This window comes from Aphelocoma coerulescens, chromosome 2 (assembly GCF_041296385.1).
Source record: "Aphelocoma coerulescens isolate FSJ_1873_10779 chromosome 2, UR_Acoe_1.0, whole genome shotgun sequence".
Classification (NCBI taxonomy): Eukaryota; Metazoa; Chordata; class Aves; order Passeriformes; family Corvidae; genus Aphelocoma; species Aphelocoma coerulescens.
The window spans coordinates 28759009-28771704 of NC_091015.1; the positions used below are offsets into that span (position 1 = coordinate 28759009).

At 35.2% G+C, this 12696-nt stretch overlaps 1 protein-coding gene across 1 annotated transcript in view; it reads left to right on the forward strand.

Annotated features, from left to right (window-relative positions):
- The window catches only part of LOC138106384 (PHD finger protein 14-like), a 163578-nt gene that overhangs the window by 34753 nt on the left and 116129 nt on the right, over positions 1-12696 (forward strand). The window contains 7 exon segments of the mRNA XM_069006910.1: positions 948-1085; positions 2960-3106; positions 5710-5980; positions 6535-6641; positions 7983-8078; positions 9617-9720; positions 11105-11236. Coding sequence (XP_068863011.1) covers positions 948-1085; positions 2960-3106; positions 5710-5980; positions 6535-6641; positions 7983-8078; positions 9617-9720; positions 11105-11236 — 995 coding nt within the window.

The following is a 12696-nucleotide window of genomic DNA, read 5'->3' on the forward strand; positions in this document are numbered from 1 at the left end:
CTGAGTTTTCCTTACCATTCCTTTCTGTTGTTTAACTTTCTGCATGGAGATATTTTCTCTAGGTGATAGACAGCTTTGCTCTCTATTCAGCAAGTAGGAGGCTAGGAAATGCATGCCTGTATAATTTTAGATCATTTTTATGCACTGGATAGCATCACTGCTTAAGCAGTGCATGTTCCCATTTCCTGCTTGTGTGCTCATCACTCTAGATTGCTGGCACAGGGATTTGGTTTGAAATTGTGCCGAAACAGACTGAGGAATTGATCTGACTGAAAAATAAGTTCTTTGTTTTTTTCTAGGTCATATTAGGGGATGTCAGTTTGTTGTTTTGCGAGTGACTGTGCCTAGAATGCCATAATTCCTTAATTAATAATCTGAAGCCATAATTCCTTAATTAAGTGAATCACAACCTTCTCTACTGATAATTATGATTTTTGAGTATTTGTTTCTGCATTGTCACGTGTTTACTCTTCATTCATTGCTTATCAAAGGACATGTACATAATTACCTATGGTGTTCAGTCATTCAGAGCACTGTTCTTTTATTGTTTGTCCTCTGAACTTGTTGAACATTTACTGAGGAGTGGTGTTGTTTTTTTTTTTTATACCGTGCTTATACAATTAATTGTGCTTTAATTGCTTGGATGGTTTTTAGTTGTTTTGCTGAAGGGGAATGCAAAACATGGAGGTTCATATAAAAATTCATCCAACATGCTGTTTAGATTAATTAAGCACTTTACCATTGCTTGTTGAAAATCAAATTAATAGTGGGAGCTGAGAAAGCATGGAGCTTTAAGTAGTGTCAACTGTTGGGAACATACTTGGTTTCTGTACCACACAGGAGTAACCTACCAGTTTGCTTTTTATATATAAGACGTAAATTATGAAATACTAGGCAAAACGCACCTGAAATATTTACTGTGGCATTTTCCATTCTTCTTTATGAAGGAGTGCAGTTTTTGCGAAGATCCTCGTTTTGCCAGAACTGGTGTATGCATTAGTTGTGATGCTGGCATGTGCAGAGCTTATTTCCATGTGACCTGCGCTCAGAAGGAAGGCCTCCTCTCGGAAGCAGCAGCGGAAGAGGTAGCTATGGAAAGGATAGAATAAAAAACTTCTATTGAAAGCTTATGAAGATGACCTGAAATGGTGGCTTTTTTGTTCACAGACACTGAACTAAGTTTTTTACAGTAGGTAACGAGGCCTGGGCTGAGTAAAGGAACTGTACAGGGAGAGTGCTTCACCAAATCGGCCAATCTGAGCACCTTTTGAAACTGACTGGAAAAAAGGATAGAGAAAGTTAACAAAGAAGTTGGCTTAATAGACTATCAGTCAATATAGACATGAATTCTAACTGTAATTCCTGAACTTCACATAGGGTGACATACTTACCTAGCTGTTTGTGTAGTATAGTCATTTCTGTTACATACCAAATAGGAGACTTGAGAAATTAACTACATTTCTGAGGCCACTTTTTCATGTCTGTTTTCCAGTATTTTCTTCAAATTGTAGTACATATATATGACTTCCCTTGTGGTAACATTAATCTTTGGAATCAGAATGAAAAGCAAGTATTTATAGCCTCCTGATAACTTCTTAATATCTTTTCTTAACAGTTTTTTCTCTGTAATATGATCTAAAGCAATTTAGATTTGAAGTTCCTACTTCTCAATTCATTTTTATGGTATAGGTACTTTTAGGTTGTCGAATTCCATCCTGATATGTATCATTTGGATTAAGCCTGTCATGGTCATAGCTTCATGATTTAACTTTTTGCCTTAGGAAGTAGCACAGGTAACACAAAAACAAGCATTACTTTTACTGTTGATCTTGACAATTCTGTTTCTGAAAACAGTGGATCACTAAGGAATTCATGAAGGAATCACAAAATACTTCCTTCTGTTGGACAGATAAATAGGAAGATAGCACATTGCCTCATTATTGTTGTCCTTAATAGATTATGTGTAAGGTTGAGTCTTCAAACGCTCTGTGTGGATTCTCTCTGGACATATATATCTGCTTGCCTTTCCACCTTAAAATTTTATTACATGTGTTCTGTAATCAAATTTTTAATCAAGGTCTCACACAATCTCATTTTAGGACGCTGCTAATTTTTGAAGTAAGCTGTTGCATAGTGTGAAAATCTAAATTAAAATAAAATGTGCTTGTAAGGAAAGTCTGAGTAAATTTTATTGGTCTATATTTTATAGATGGAGTACAGGAAAATTTGATAGGCAGATAATTTATTAATATTTGTATTACTTTATGAAGGAAGACTGCTTTAAATTTTTCTTAGTCTGTAGGTTCATGATGTTGTTTGTACACTTTTGAAAATACAAAGGCAATAAATGTGTTCCTTAAAGGATGTCTCCTCATGGCTCACGTATTTGTAGTCTGCTTGCAAGGTTTGCAGGTGCTAAAAGTTGCTATAAACCTAGCCATGATAATGTGCAGATACAGTGGAATGAAAAACGGAAAAAAAAAAAAAGATCATTTGAGAGGTGATAAATAATGTGATGGTATAGCCTCCAGAACAGTTGGAAAAACATTAGAGAAACCAAATATATTGCCTTTGATAGTATTCAGAATTATTTTGCACTTGTAGGATTTAATTTAAAAGGCACAGTGAATCAACAAGAAGTTAATGCATGTTATATGTTAAAGGGATTTTTACTTAGGAATTTATTTTGCTGGATTTTTTTCCTGGGAGTGCAAATGTAGTGCAGATATTGACTAGTAGAGAGTTAAATAGTTAATGCATTTAAAAACATACACCTTATATTGTAAATGGCATCAACATGACAAAATTGATTTAGAAACATACTTTTTAGTTGTTTTTAAAAACATGTCCATTTGAACATGGGAACTGATTGCCAGAATGTTTGTGCTGTTCAGATCCCTTTGGCCTTACTTTGTCTTACTTAATTTTCGTTCCTTCCCCTTTGTTTTTTCTGAAACAGGATATAGCTGACCCTTTTTTTGCTTATTGTAAACAGCATGCGGACAGGTTAGACAGAAAATGGAAGCGGAAGAACTACTTGGCATTACAATCTTACTGTAAAATGTCCTTGCAGGAAAGAGAAAAGCAGCTTTCGCCAGAAGCTCAGGTATTGTATTCGTGACACAAATGCCTCTGTATTAATCATCCATGTTGAACAAGACAGAAATTAAGAGAACGTAAAAATGTAATTATTGTTGGAAGTTAAATGGGTAATATATTGATAGTGCATGGTCATTTAACAGTGCAGTGAACTATTTGTAGGGTTTGGTCTCTAAGAACAATCTGTGTCTCTCTATATGTATCTGATATAGTTATATCTCATATATATATTTCAATAAATATCAAATACTAATATCTGTGCTTGTCTGAATTGAAAAATATTACTTAGGTTTTGAGACAAAAAATTGGTAATTTTCATTGTAATCCATAGATTTTCTTTAACATTTTCTTCAAGATTCTGAAGAAAAAAAAGACAGCCAGACAAAAAAATTAGGCATTTTTCTATTTCTATCTAAATTTCCATTTTTGTAGGTCTAAGTGGAATTCTGTGTGCCAGGTGTTTTCATACTAAAGATTTCCAAGGAAAAAAAATAATGTATGCAAAGAAGTGAGTCTGTGCTACATGCGTGGGCATTGTCTGAAAGCCTTAGGCGAGTCTGTATCTCTGTCTAGTGGCAGATCCATTTAAAACTGTTAGTTACTGCATAAGCTCAACTGGTAAATGTCCTGTTGATGTAAAGGTTTCAATCCCTCTGAGGGAATCTGCATACTTTCATACGCTTCAATGTGTGTCCTTCAGGGTTTGTCTTCTGGTTCTGAGGAATTTCTAGCATAGTTTGCTTCACTGCTTAGACTGAACTGCATTCCATGGAAAAATCACACCTGTGCAGAAAAGCAGCTTGTTACCTGAACGAAACTTGCCTAATTTATTTCTAGCAAGTAGCAGATGCTGTAAATAGTGGAAATCATTTATGGGAGAAGACTGGTTTTTTTCTGAAGTGAGAATTATAGTGTAATGATAAGAAATACAGTTTCATATTGTCAAACTTCGTATTTTAAAAAATCTTACCTTTCTAATTCTTCAGAGATCTTTGAATAGGAGAAGAGAATATTAATTTAAACTGACCTATGCTGTTGAGAATGAGCATGAGCAAACTCGTACTGTAGAAGAATTTTGAGTGCAATATTTCTATGGGGTATTGAATTTCATGTAGCTTGATGTAAAACTGATTTAATACTTCTTGCTGAATATACTCAGCTCTGAGTTATATGAAATGCACCTGTGTAGTGGAGGCATTACAATGAGTACTACCCAAAGTAATGGTAAGTGCTGGTTGTGCAGTATCAGTTTGGATCCAACAGGCCTTATTAGCTCTGTTTTCAGGCATGTGTTATGCAGTGCTGATAATGCTGATAAGTTCCCAGCATTTTCCTTTCTCCCTCCTCTTTTCCCCAAATCAAGACCTTGCAATTTTTTAATCTAAATTATTTGGATTAAATTTTTGGAAACTGAAATAATGACTGCTGAACACTGCAGGTGGAGTTACTTGACATATTGTTATAGGCACCTTGATATAGGTATGATAACTTGCATACATTTTGTACAACCACGTGTTTTCACTATTGGTGGCTTTGGTATTGAACCATGGTGGCTGTAGGTGGACCTGTTGCCTGCTGCTATGGTTCCAAGAAAAAAGCCACTGAGGTCAGAGCTGACCTGTAAGCCATGTTTCCTGTGTTTCTTGGTCACTAATGTTCAAGACCTAGTAAGGTAATGTGTTAAACTGTCTGCAATACTACCTTCAATGATTCTGTTTGAAGTCAGAGATGTTCCTTAACTACAGTGTGTATGTATATGCACACTTCTTGCTTTTGTCTCAGGAGTATCTCACACCATATGGTGGGGCAGTCACATTAGTTTAGTTTCTTCTTTGTGCAGGCAAGTAAACAGCTTCAAACTGATAGTCAGCTGGAGTTTTGCTTCTGAAGGTTTGTATGTTGATGTCATTTTCTGCCAGAATTGCCACTTCATAGAGTTCCCTCAAGACAGTGTTTTCCAACTGTCAGTAATAGCTCGATCTTCTGGGGTAGATCTCCCAGATGGTCACAAATATACAGATGTCACCAGCAATATATATTGTGAGCTTCTCTTGTCTACTTCACTTCTGTTTGGATTGTGTTTTTGACAAATTATAATCAGCAAATTTAACATTTATAAAGAGAAGTGGCATTGTGAAAGGAGTTCTTACAAAAGTATGTCAAATATGGTAATAATGCTCTTCATCAACTTTTTTTGCTCACATGGATGCCAATTTAAAGTATATCTAAATGCATATGTGGTAGTCAACCAAAGCTTTTACCAGTAGTGAGTTTTCACAGTCCGGTCAAATTATCATTATCAGAAGGTGTTGTCTCAAAGCCAGCAATCATCTGTTGCTTTCATCAATAGGGAAATCTCATCAAGAAATGTGTACGTAGCTCCAAAACCTAGTGAAAGGATAGTGTCGTTTGTGTGTGTGCTTTGAAGTAAAATGGAATGTCTGTAGCAATGTCTGTTTTTTGAGATGTGGTGTTCTGGAGTGAAAATGACCTTGATTAGATTGTGCAGCTTTTAAAATGAAAAGAAAATGCGGATGTGTTCCAAATTATAACAAAACTAATTTTGAGTTGTTCCTTGATGTTTTTAACTTGTGGAATTCTTCATTGCAGGCTCGCATCAATGCCAGGCTGCAGCAGTACCGTGCCAAGGCGGAGCTGGCCCGCACCACCAGGCCACAGGCCTGGGTTCCCAGGGAGAAGCTGCCGCGGCCGCTGACGAGCAGCGCTTCAGCCATACGCAAGCTTATGCGCAAGGCCGAACTGATGGGAATCAGCACAGACATCTTTCCAGTGGATACGTCGGATACGAGTTCCAGTGTTGATGGAAGAAGAAAACATAAACAACCAGCTCTCACTGCTGACTTCGTGAATTATTACCTTGGTAAGGGTGGAAATGCCTTATTTTTGTCAATGGAAAGGTATCACTTTGCTGCATTGTGTTATGCTATTTAATTGGCTTTTTTATTTTCATTGTATTTAATTGTTTATAGTAGATAAATGTGGATTATGACTTCATTTTAAGTCAGGTATATTATTTCTTGGAGTCTCTGTGTACACAAAGTTTTTTTTTTTTAAAGACATTTCAGAAAAGAATAAAATCTTTCAAGTATAAAGAGGAGACTAAACTGTCTTTAGGAAGGGAGTAGGTAACTTTTGGTATAATATTTTTTCCTTAAATTGTCCTCCATTTCTATGTGGAATAGCATGACTTTTTGACTGCTAGATCCTGATCAAAGTTCATCATTTTAACTACAATATTTATGCAGCAGTATAAAAATGCTTTGACTGTTCATTCTACTCTGTGTAATAAACCCATAGGCCATAGTTTTGTATTGTTACGGTTTTTCATTTTCGATTGCTTCACTTTTTTTTAGTGCATAACACTTGAAAATGTATATTCCAGAACAGAAAATGACGCGATTTTCTTTTAAATAGAGAGAAATATGCGCATGATTCAAATCCAGGAGAATATGGCTGAACAGAAGAATATCAAGGATAAGTTAGAAAATGAGCAAGAAAAGCTTCATGTGGAGTATAATAAGGTAAAGAAAATGGGGTGATAAACCATTGTACCATTTTAGTATTGCTGCTGTTTATTTTGATAGAATTTTTCTTTCCATGGAAAAAGATTAGGATGAAAATGAAAGATGCAAACTATTGATCTGTTAAAAGTAATATTTAAAAACATATTTCTTCTTTTAAAAATACTCAGTAGTCTTTCTTCTCCTGTACAAGTAGTATCAATTTCTAAAATGTGATACTTTGACTGGACACAAGTTCTTTGGCTGACCCCACTGAGAGCTCCGCTAACAAATTGCACATGGACTTGTTTGAACCTGCATGATTCTCTACTTGGAGCCCTACTTGATAATTTAAACCTAGGATACTCAAACTGTTATTTATTTATTTATGTCAACTGCAACTCCAGTTGGGCTTAGATTTAATGACTAGTTTTTTAGACAGAAATTATCAGTATTCACACCTCCGTAGTGTCCTCTGCATGCTTTTTAGGGTATAACAAATTTGATGCCCATAAGTTATGGCATTGCTCCCCCAAAATGTTGCTAATATATTTTTTTTATTAACTCATCATTATGACTAAAAAAGAATTTTGTGCATTTTTATCAAATGAATGTTTATTTTAATAATTAAACATTTTGAAACATTGATATACTGTACCTTTTGTGACGGATAACATGCTGCAATTCTTGCTGAATTCAAGGGCCTGTTAAGTGTTAGTTAATGATGACAAAAAATGGTGTTGCTACTAATTCCTAAACTGTTTGGTGTGTGTTTTAAGTGAGAACATATGGAAAATGTAGCAGCAGATCCTTGTGAACTTCCCAAAGATGATAAAGGCAAAGGAAGTTGTGCCTGGGGCTTTTAACCAAATTAATAGTTACCTCCCAAAATGTACAACCTAACAGTTAGTGCCAGGAGAAAAAAACAACCTTTTTTTTGCTTGCATCCTTTAATTTTAAATTTTCTGTGAGCGTGGCAAAAGAGAGTTTTAATTCATTTATATGTTTGCGTGTTATAATCTTGCTGCCTACAAGATTATATATGTTGTATGGACAACACATAGAAAGTACTGCTGTATTTTAGTTTTGCTTTCCATATGACTTTATGAAACCTTATATCCATGCTGAAATGCTTTAAGTCTTTACGAAACAAGTGGCTGCTCTGGTTTTTGTCTTAGTTCTTTTGAATTACTGAATGGTTGTACTGATCTCAGCTATATTGATATCAGTTTCATTGTTTTTCTATTCCCACGATAAATTAATGCACCCTTGATAAGTAAGAGGTTGAGCAAATTTTATTAAATAACTGTTTTAACGGATTTCCATTCCTGTTGCTTTTTTTTTTTTTTTTAAACTTTTCAGCTGTGTGAGTCCTTGGAAGAGCTACAAAATATGAATGGAAAACTGCGAAATGAAGGGCAAGGCATTTGGGCTCTGCTGGGTAGAATCATTGGACAGGTTGGTTGGTTCCTTGCCCCCCTTTACAGAAAAAAACAGCAGAACAGGTTTTCCAAGAGTAGGCTGTTTTGTTTCTCTCTGCCACTTCTATGGCCAAATAAATTTATTTGATTTGATCAGACCCAGGCTTTACTCAGGGGATAATGCTTCCTGATTGAAGTACCTAGACTTCTGCAAACCACCTACTGGGAATGTGTAGCTTCATTTTGTTGTTGCAATAGTGTTCTTGTTTGCAAAATTCTTTCATTTGGTATAAGTGATTGACCTGTCATTTGTGATGAATCTTAGCATGAGGCATGAGTTAATCCTACTGTTTTTGTCTCCAGTTGTCTTTAGTTACTGTAGGCTTCAAATGAGAAGTTAACTCTTTATGGCTTTTATAAGATACAAATCCTTTTAAATGCAGTATTTATGTAATAGTGTGTAACTAGACGGAGGAGAATATGTTGATTGAATGAATATAAATATCTAGGACAACAGAAGATTTGGGTTGCTTCCTGTTGCCAGTAATTATCTTTGTTCCCACTGATATGGGAAAAAAGAGAAGTGTAGATTTTTGCAGTGTTTTCAATATGTGTTTTATGTCAGAGGTATTAAATGTCAATGGACATTTTGGATGTGAGAGGGAGATTGCAATAATTTCCAGTTATGATTTGATATTGAAGAAACTGTTCATTGTGAAAATGCAGAAATACAATTATTCACAATTTTGGCATGCCCTTTGTTACTGCTGAGTTTGTGCTGCTGTTCAGAAAATGAACCTTACACTTTCTTTATGCAGTAATAGTTCCTAAGATATGCAACCTTTTACTAGTTCTATTTGTCCGCCTGCCTCTCCTACTTGCAAAGAAGAATTCTTGCATAACATATCTTTTAAATCTTTTCCTTTGAGTAAGTATTTGCAGAGATATTTCCTGATGCAAATGTTATGAAATTTGAAAAAAAAAAAAAAAGAATGAAAAGCTGAGTAGAATTCATTTACACAGCTTGCATGACATTTTTTTTCCAGTTGGTTGAACAGATGCAGACCCATGGGGCTGCTGAGAAATGACTTTGATAGATGGTTGCTGTCTGAGAAGCCAGCATACTGCAGATAGTAGAAACCCAACGAGAGTCTCGTCTGCTTTGTGAAGGGCTTGGTCCAATAAGATAATTTTTCTAATTAACCTGTCGAGCACCAGTGTAGCTGCAATGCTGGGGAAAATAAACTGCCTCAGTGTTCTGTCACTTTCATGAATTTGCCTTTGCTTGTTTCAGCTTCCTAGAGAAATGCATCCTTGTCCATCTCTATATTGGAAGCTTGAAGAAAGATTCTAAAAGCCAGTCTTTCCGTGTGTTTCTTACTGAATTGAAAAAATGTCTCTAAGATTACTTTATATTACAGAATCATATTGGAGTAAATGTGTAGTCTGTAAAACAGCTAGCTAAGCAATTTCCCACTCATTATTATGTGTCTCGCTCTTCATGCATTGAGATTAGAGGAATATTCTTTAAAAGTGTCAAGACTCATGTGTACTGCATTTGTTCAAATCCAATAGAAATTGAACATACCAGCAATTTTACGGGCTCCAAAGGAAAGGAAACCAAGTAAAAAGGAAGGAGGAGCACAAAAGGCATCTACACTTCCGGCAGTACTTTATAGGCAAGTAATTAAACTTTGACAGAATAGATACAGCATCCAGCAAGTTATAGTTTCAGAATTGTTTGCTTCAGTGTTTAATTAACCAAATGCTTTACTGTTTTCTATACGTTTTACTTACTTTTGAATGCTAAGTTGAACAGTGGTCAATTCTTCACCCTACCACACGAGTAAAACTTGGGTGTTTTTGCTAATTTGACAGCAGTGCTTTAAGGACAAAGCTAACTCGTTGCATCTGAAGTTTTTTTGATGTCAAAACTAACTGATCACTTTGTTTTTTGAATGCAGTCCTCTGAGTGCATGATTTTGAGAACAGTGATGATGCTGTTCAGTCACGATTCCTTTATGCACAAATCACTTGTCATATAAGACTTTTTGCTCATGCTAAATGTCCCTACTTCTATTTTTATTAATTCCCAAGGTTATGAAATGTATTCACTTACTCTGTCATACATAGTTCCACCTTTTCCCCTCTTCTGTAAGCTGTGAAGCTACTGACTGGGTTTTTATTAAGCCTAATAGTGGGACGTAAACTAGGATCCCAGACTGTGACTGTGCAAAACACATCATCTAGGATCATCTTTTCTCACCACGGCTGAGAAGTGACATGGTCTATTGTTTATCTAGAGAGCAGCAGCCAGGCATCCAGCCACAGCAAGTAGTGTCTTGCCCAGCTAGCATGCTAACTGAAGAGGATGATTTACATAAGCAAAAGTTAATTTTAGTGCTGCAAGAGGTAGAAATCTTGAAAACGTGGCAGTGATCTGAAGATTTGGCTATTTAGATGTACACAGATAACTGGAGTCATGCTTCACTAGTTTTGTTTCATTCAAATGCACTCAGTTCCATGTTACAGTGCAATCAGTGAACACCTATCTTTTCAAAATAACTAAGATTTCAATTCCACTAAAATAATAATAAAAAGGAAATATAATTTCTGATTAGTTACATTGCCCAGTGTAACAGCACCACAGACCTATTTCAGGGTAATTAATAAGTGTATGATTGATTGTTAAGAGTGATACTAGCAGTATAATTTTCTGTTTAAGTATTTGTTGTATTTTGTTTCCACTTGCTACTGGTACATTTTGCTGAAGTATTGAGTGATTACTAACTTGTTAGAAGCCCTCAAAAATTTAAATTGAAAGCCATTTTTTGCTAAATCTTATTAGGAGCCTTTTATGATTTTATTGTACTTGGATAGAAGCTCCTTAAACCCTTCCGAAATTACTCCACAATTACTTCAAAAAGTAATTATGCACATAAACGATACATTCAATTTGAAGTTGCCACATGTTTGTATTGAAACTGGGGAGTGTGCTGGGGTGTATTGTTTATTCTTTATGAATATGTAATTATAATGCTTTTCTGCTACGTACATGAAAAGTTGTGGAATTTGCAAGAAGAACCATGATCAACACCTACTGCTGCTGTGTGACACTTGTAAACTCCATTATCATCTTGGTTGCCTCGATCCACCTCTTACAAGGATGCCAAGGAAGACCAAGAACAGTTACTGGTAAGAATGCAGTTGATGTGTTGTCTTGTGCTGTCTCTGTACTTAAAGTAGGATGTAAATATGAATAGATTTGAAAATTCTGAGTGGATTACACATTGCTTTAATGCAGTTTGAACAGAAATTTTTTATTTTCAGGTTATTAGCAGTGATGTTTCAAGGTTAAAAAAAAAAAAAGAGTTGTAAAGATTTTCTCATTATTAGCCACTACGTAAAAATAGGTTATAGTTGTAATTTTCTTGGGTTTTGAGTTCATTTGTGATTGTTACTGCTGCAATATAATAGTGGTAGCAAATTATAGGTGAATACTTTTGGGAAATGGAAGACTCGGTTTTCTGTTTATGTTAGGACTCAGATAAGCGACTCTCTGTCTGGATCTTCAGGCAAATACTTGTAATATTTTAAAATAAACTTAAAAGTAATAGATCTGTTTATTGCAAAATGGGAAGTGCTGGGTTTACTGCTGTCTTATGACTCAAATGTACAATGGCAGAAGTATGTTCATAACTGTACTTATTGCAGTTACATTTCCATGAATTAAAGTTCTTTCATGCCTGCAGAGCAAAACAAAAGCTAAGTGGTACAATGGAGAAACGGTAAGGTGGCAAAGATGCTGATTTCCAAACTGTCGTAAAATTAGCTTGCTCTGCTCTGTAGTGTTAGCAACCTCCATGTTTAAACTGCTCTGAAATGTGTTAGAACAAGCTCAGAAACAGTTTGTAGCTGGCAAGAAGTTAGTGTACAGCATCTCAAGGAGTCATTCATCACCTTGTCTGAATGTTAAGGTACCAAATCAGAATAGTATAAGTATTGCTTCTAAAAATACAGTAAAACTATTTTAATAGAAAAAGATTACCTTCTGTTTTTCTTCATATATCTAAATTTTTGTTCTTAAAGAACTTGCATAAAACATTTACTTCAGCCATCTCTTTGGTTAGTTTTGAAGATTGCGTGCAGAACAAGATGGCCAGTACATGAAATGGGAGGCCTCTCTTTTTTATATCTTAATGTGACAAAAACTGTATTTACCTCAATAAATTTCCTTAGTAAATTAATAGAGATTTTTTTTAAAAGATTAAAATCTCAAAAAGGTTTTCACCATCACTAATACTTTCCTGAACCTAATATTCCTTTAATTATTTAATGCAGTGTGTGATGTGAGACTTTAGATCTCTTTTGTCAAATTTGCCAAGTAGATATTTTACATGGAAGCTTTTTTTTTTTTTAATTTTTAGATAGCTTCTCCATTTGCACAGGGGATTTGATTTTTGTTCTGCTTTTAACGAAGTTGAAAAGGCTTACTAAAAGCTATCAGTCCAAAAGATGTAAGACTATAATTCTCAGTAGCTGTTAAAGGCAGGATAGGTCAGGTTAGGTAGTAAAGCTCTTTCATTTCAAAGCTATAACTTATCTTTGTTGTGAATTTCATGCTTCAGTGATATCTCAGATCACAAACTTGGCTT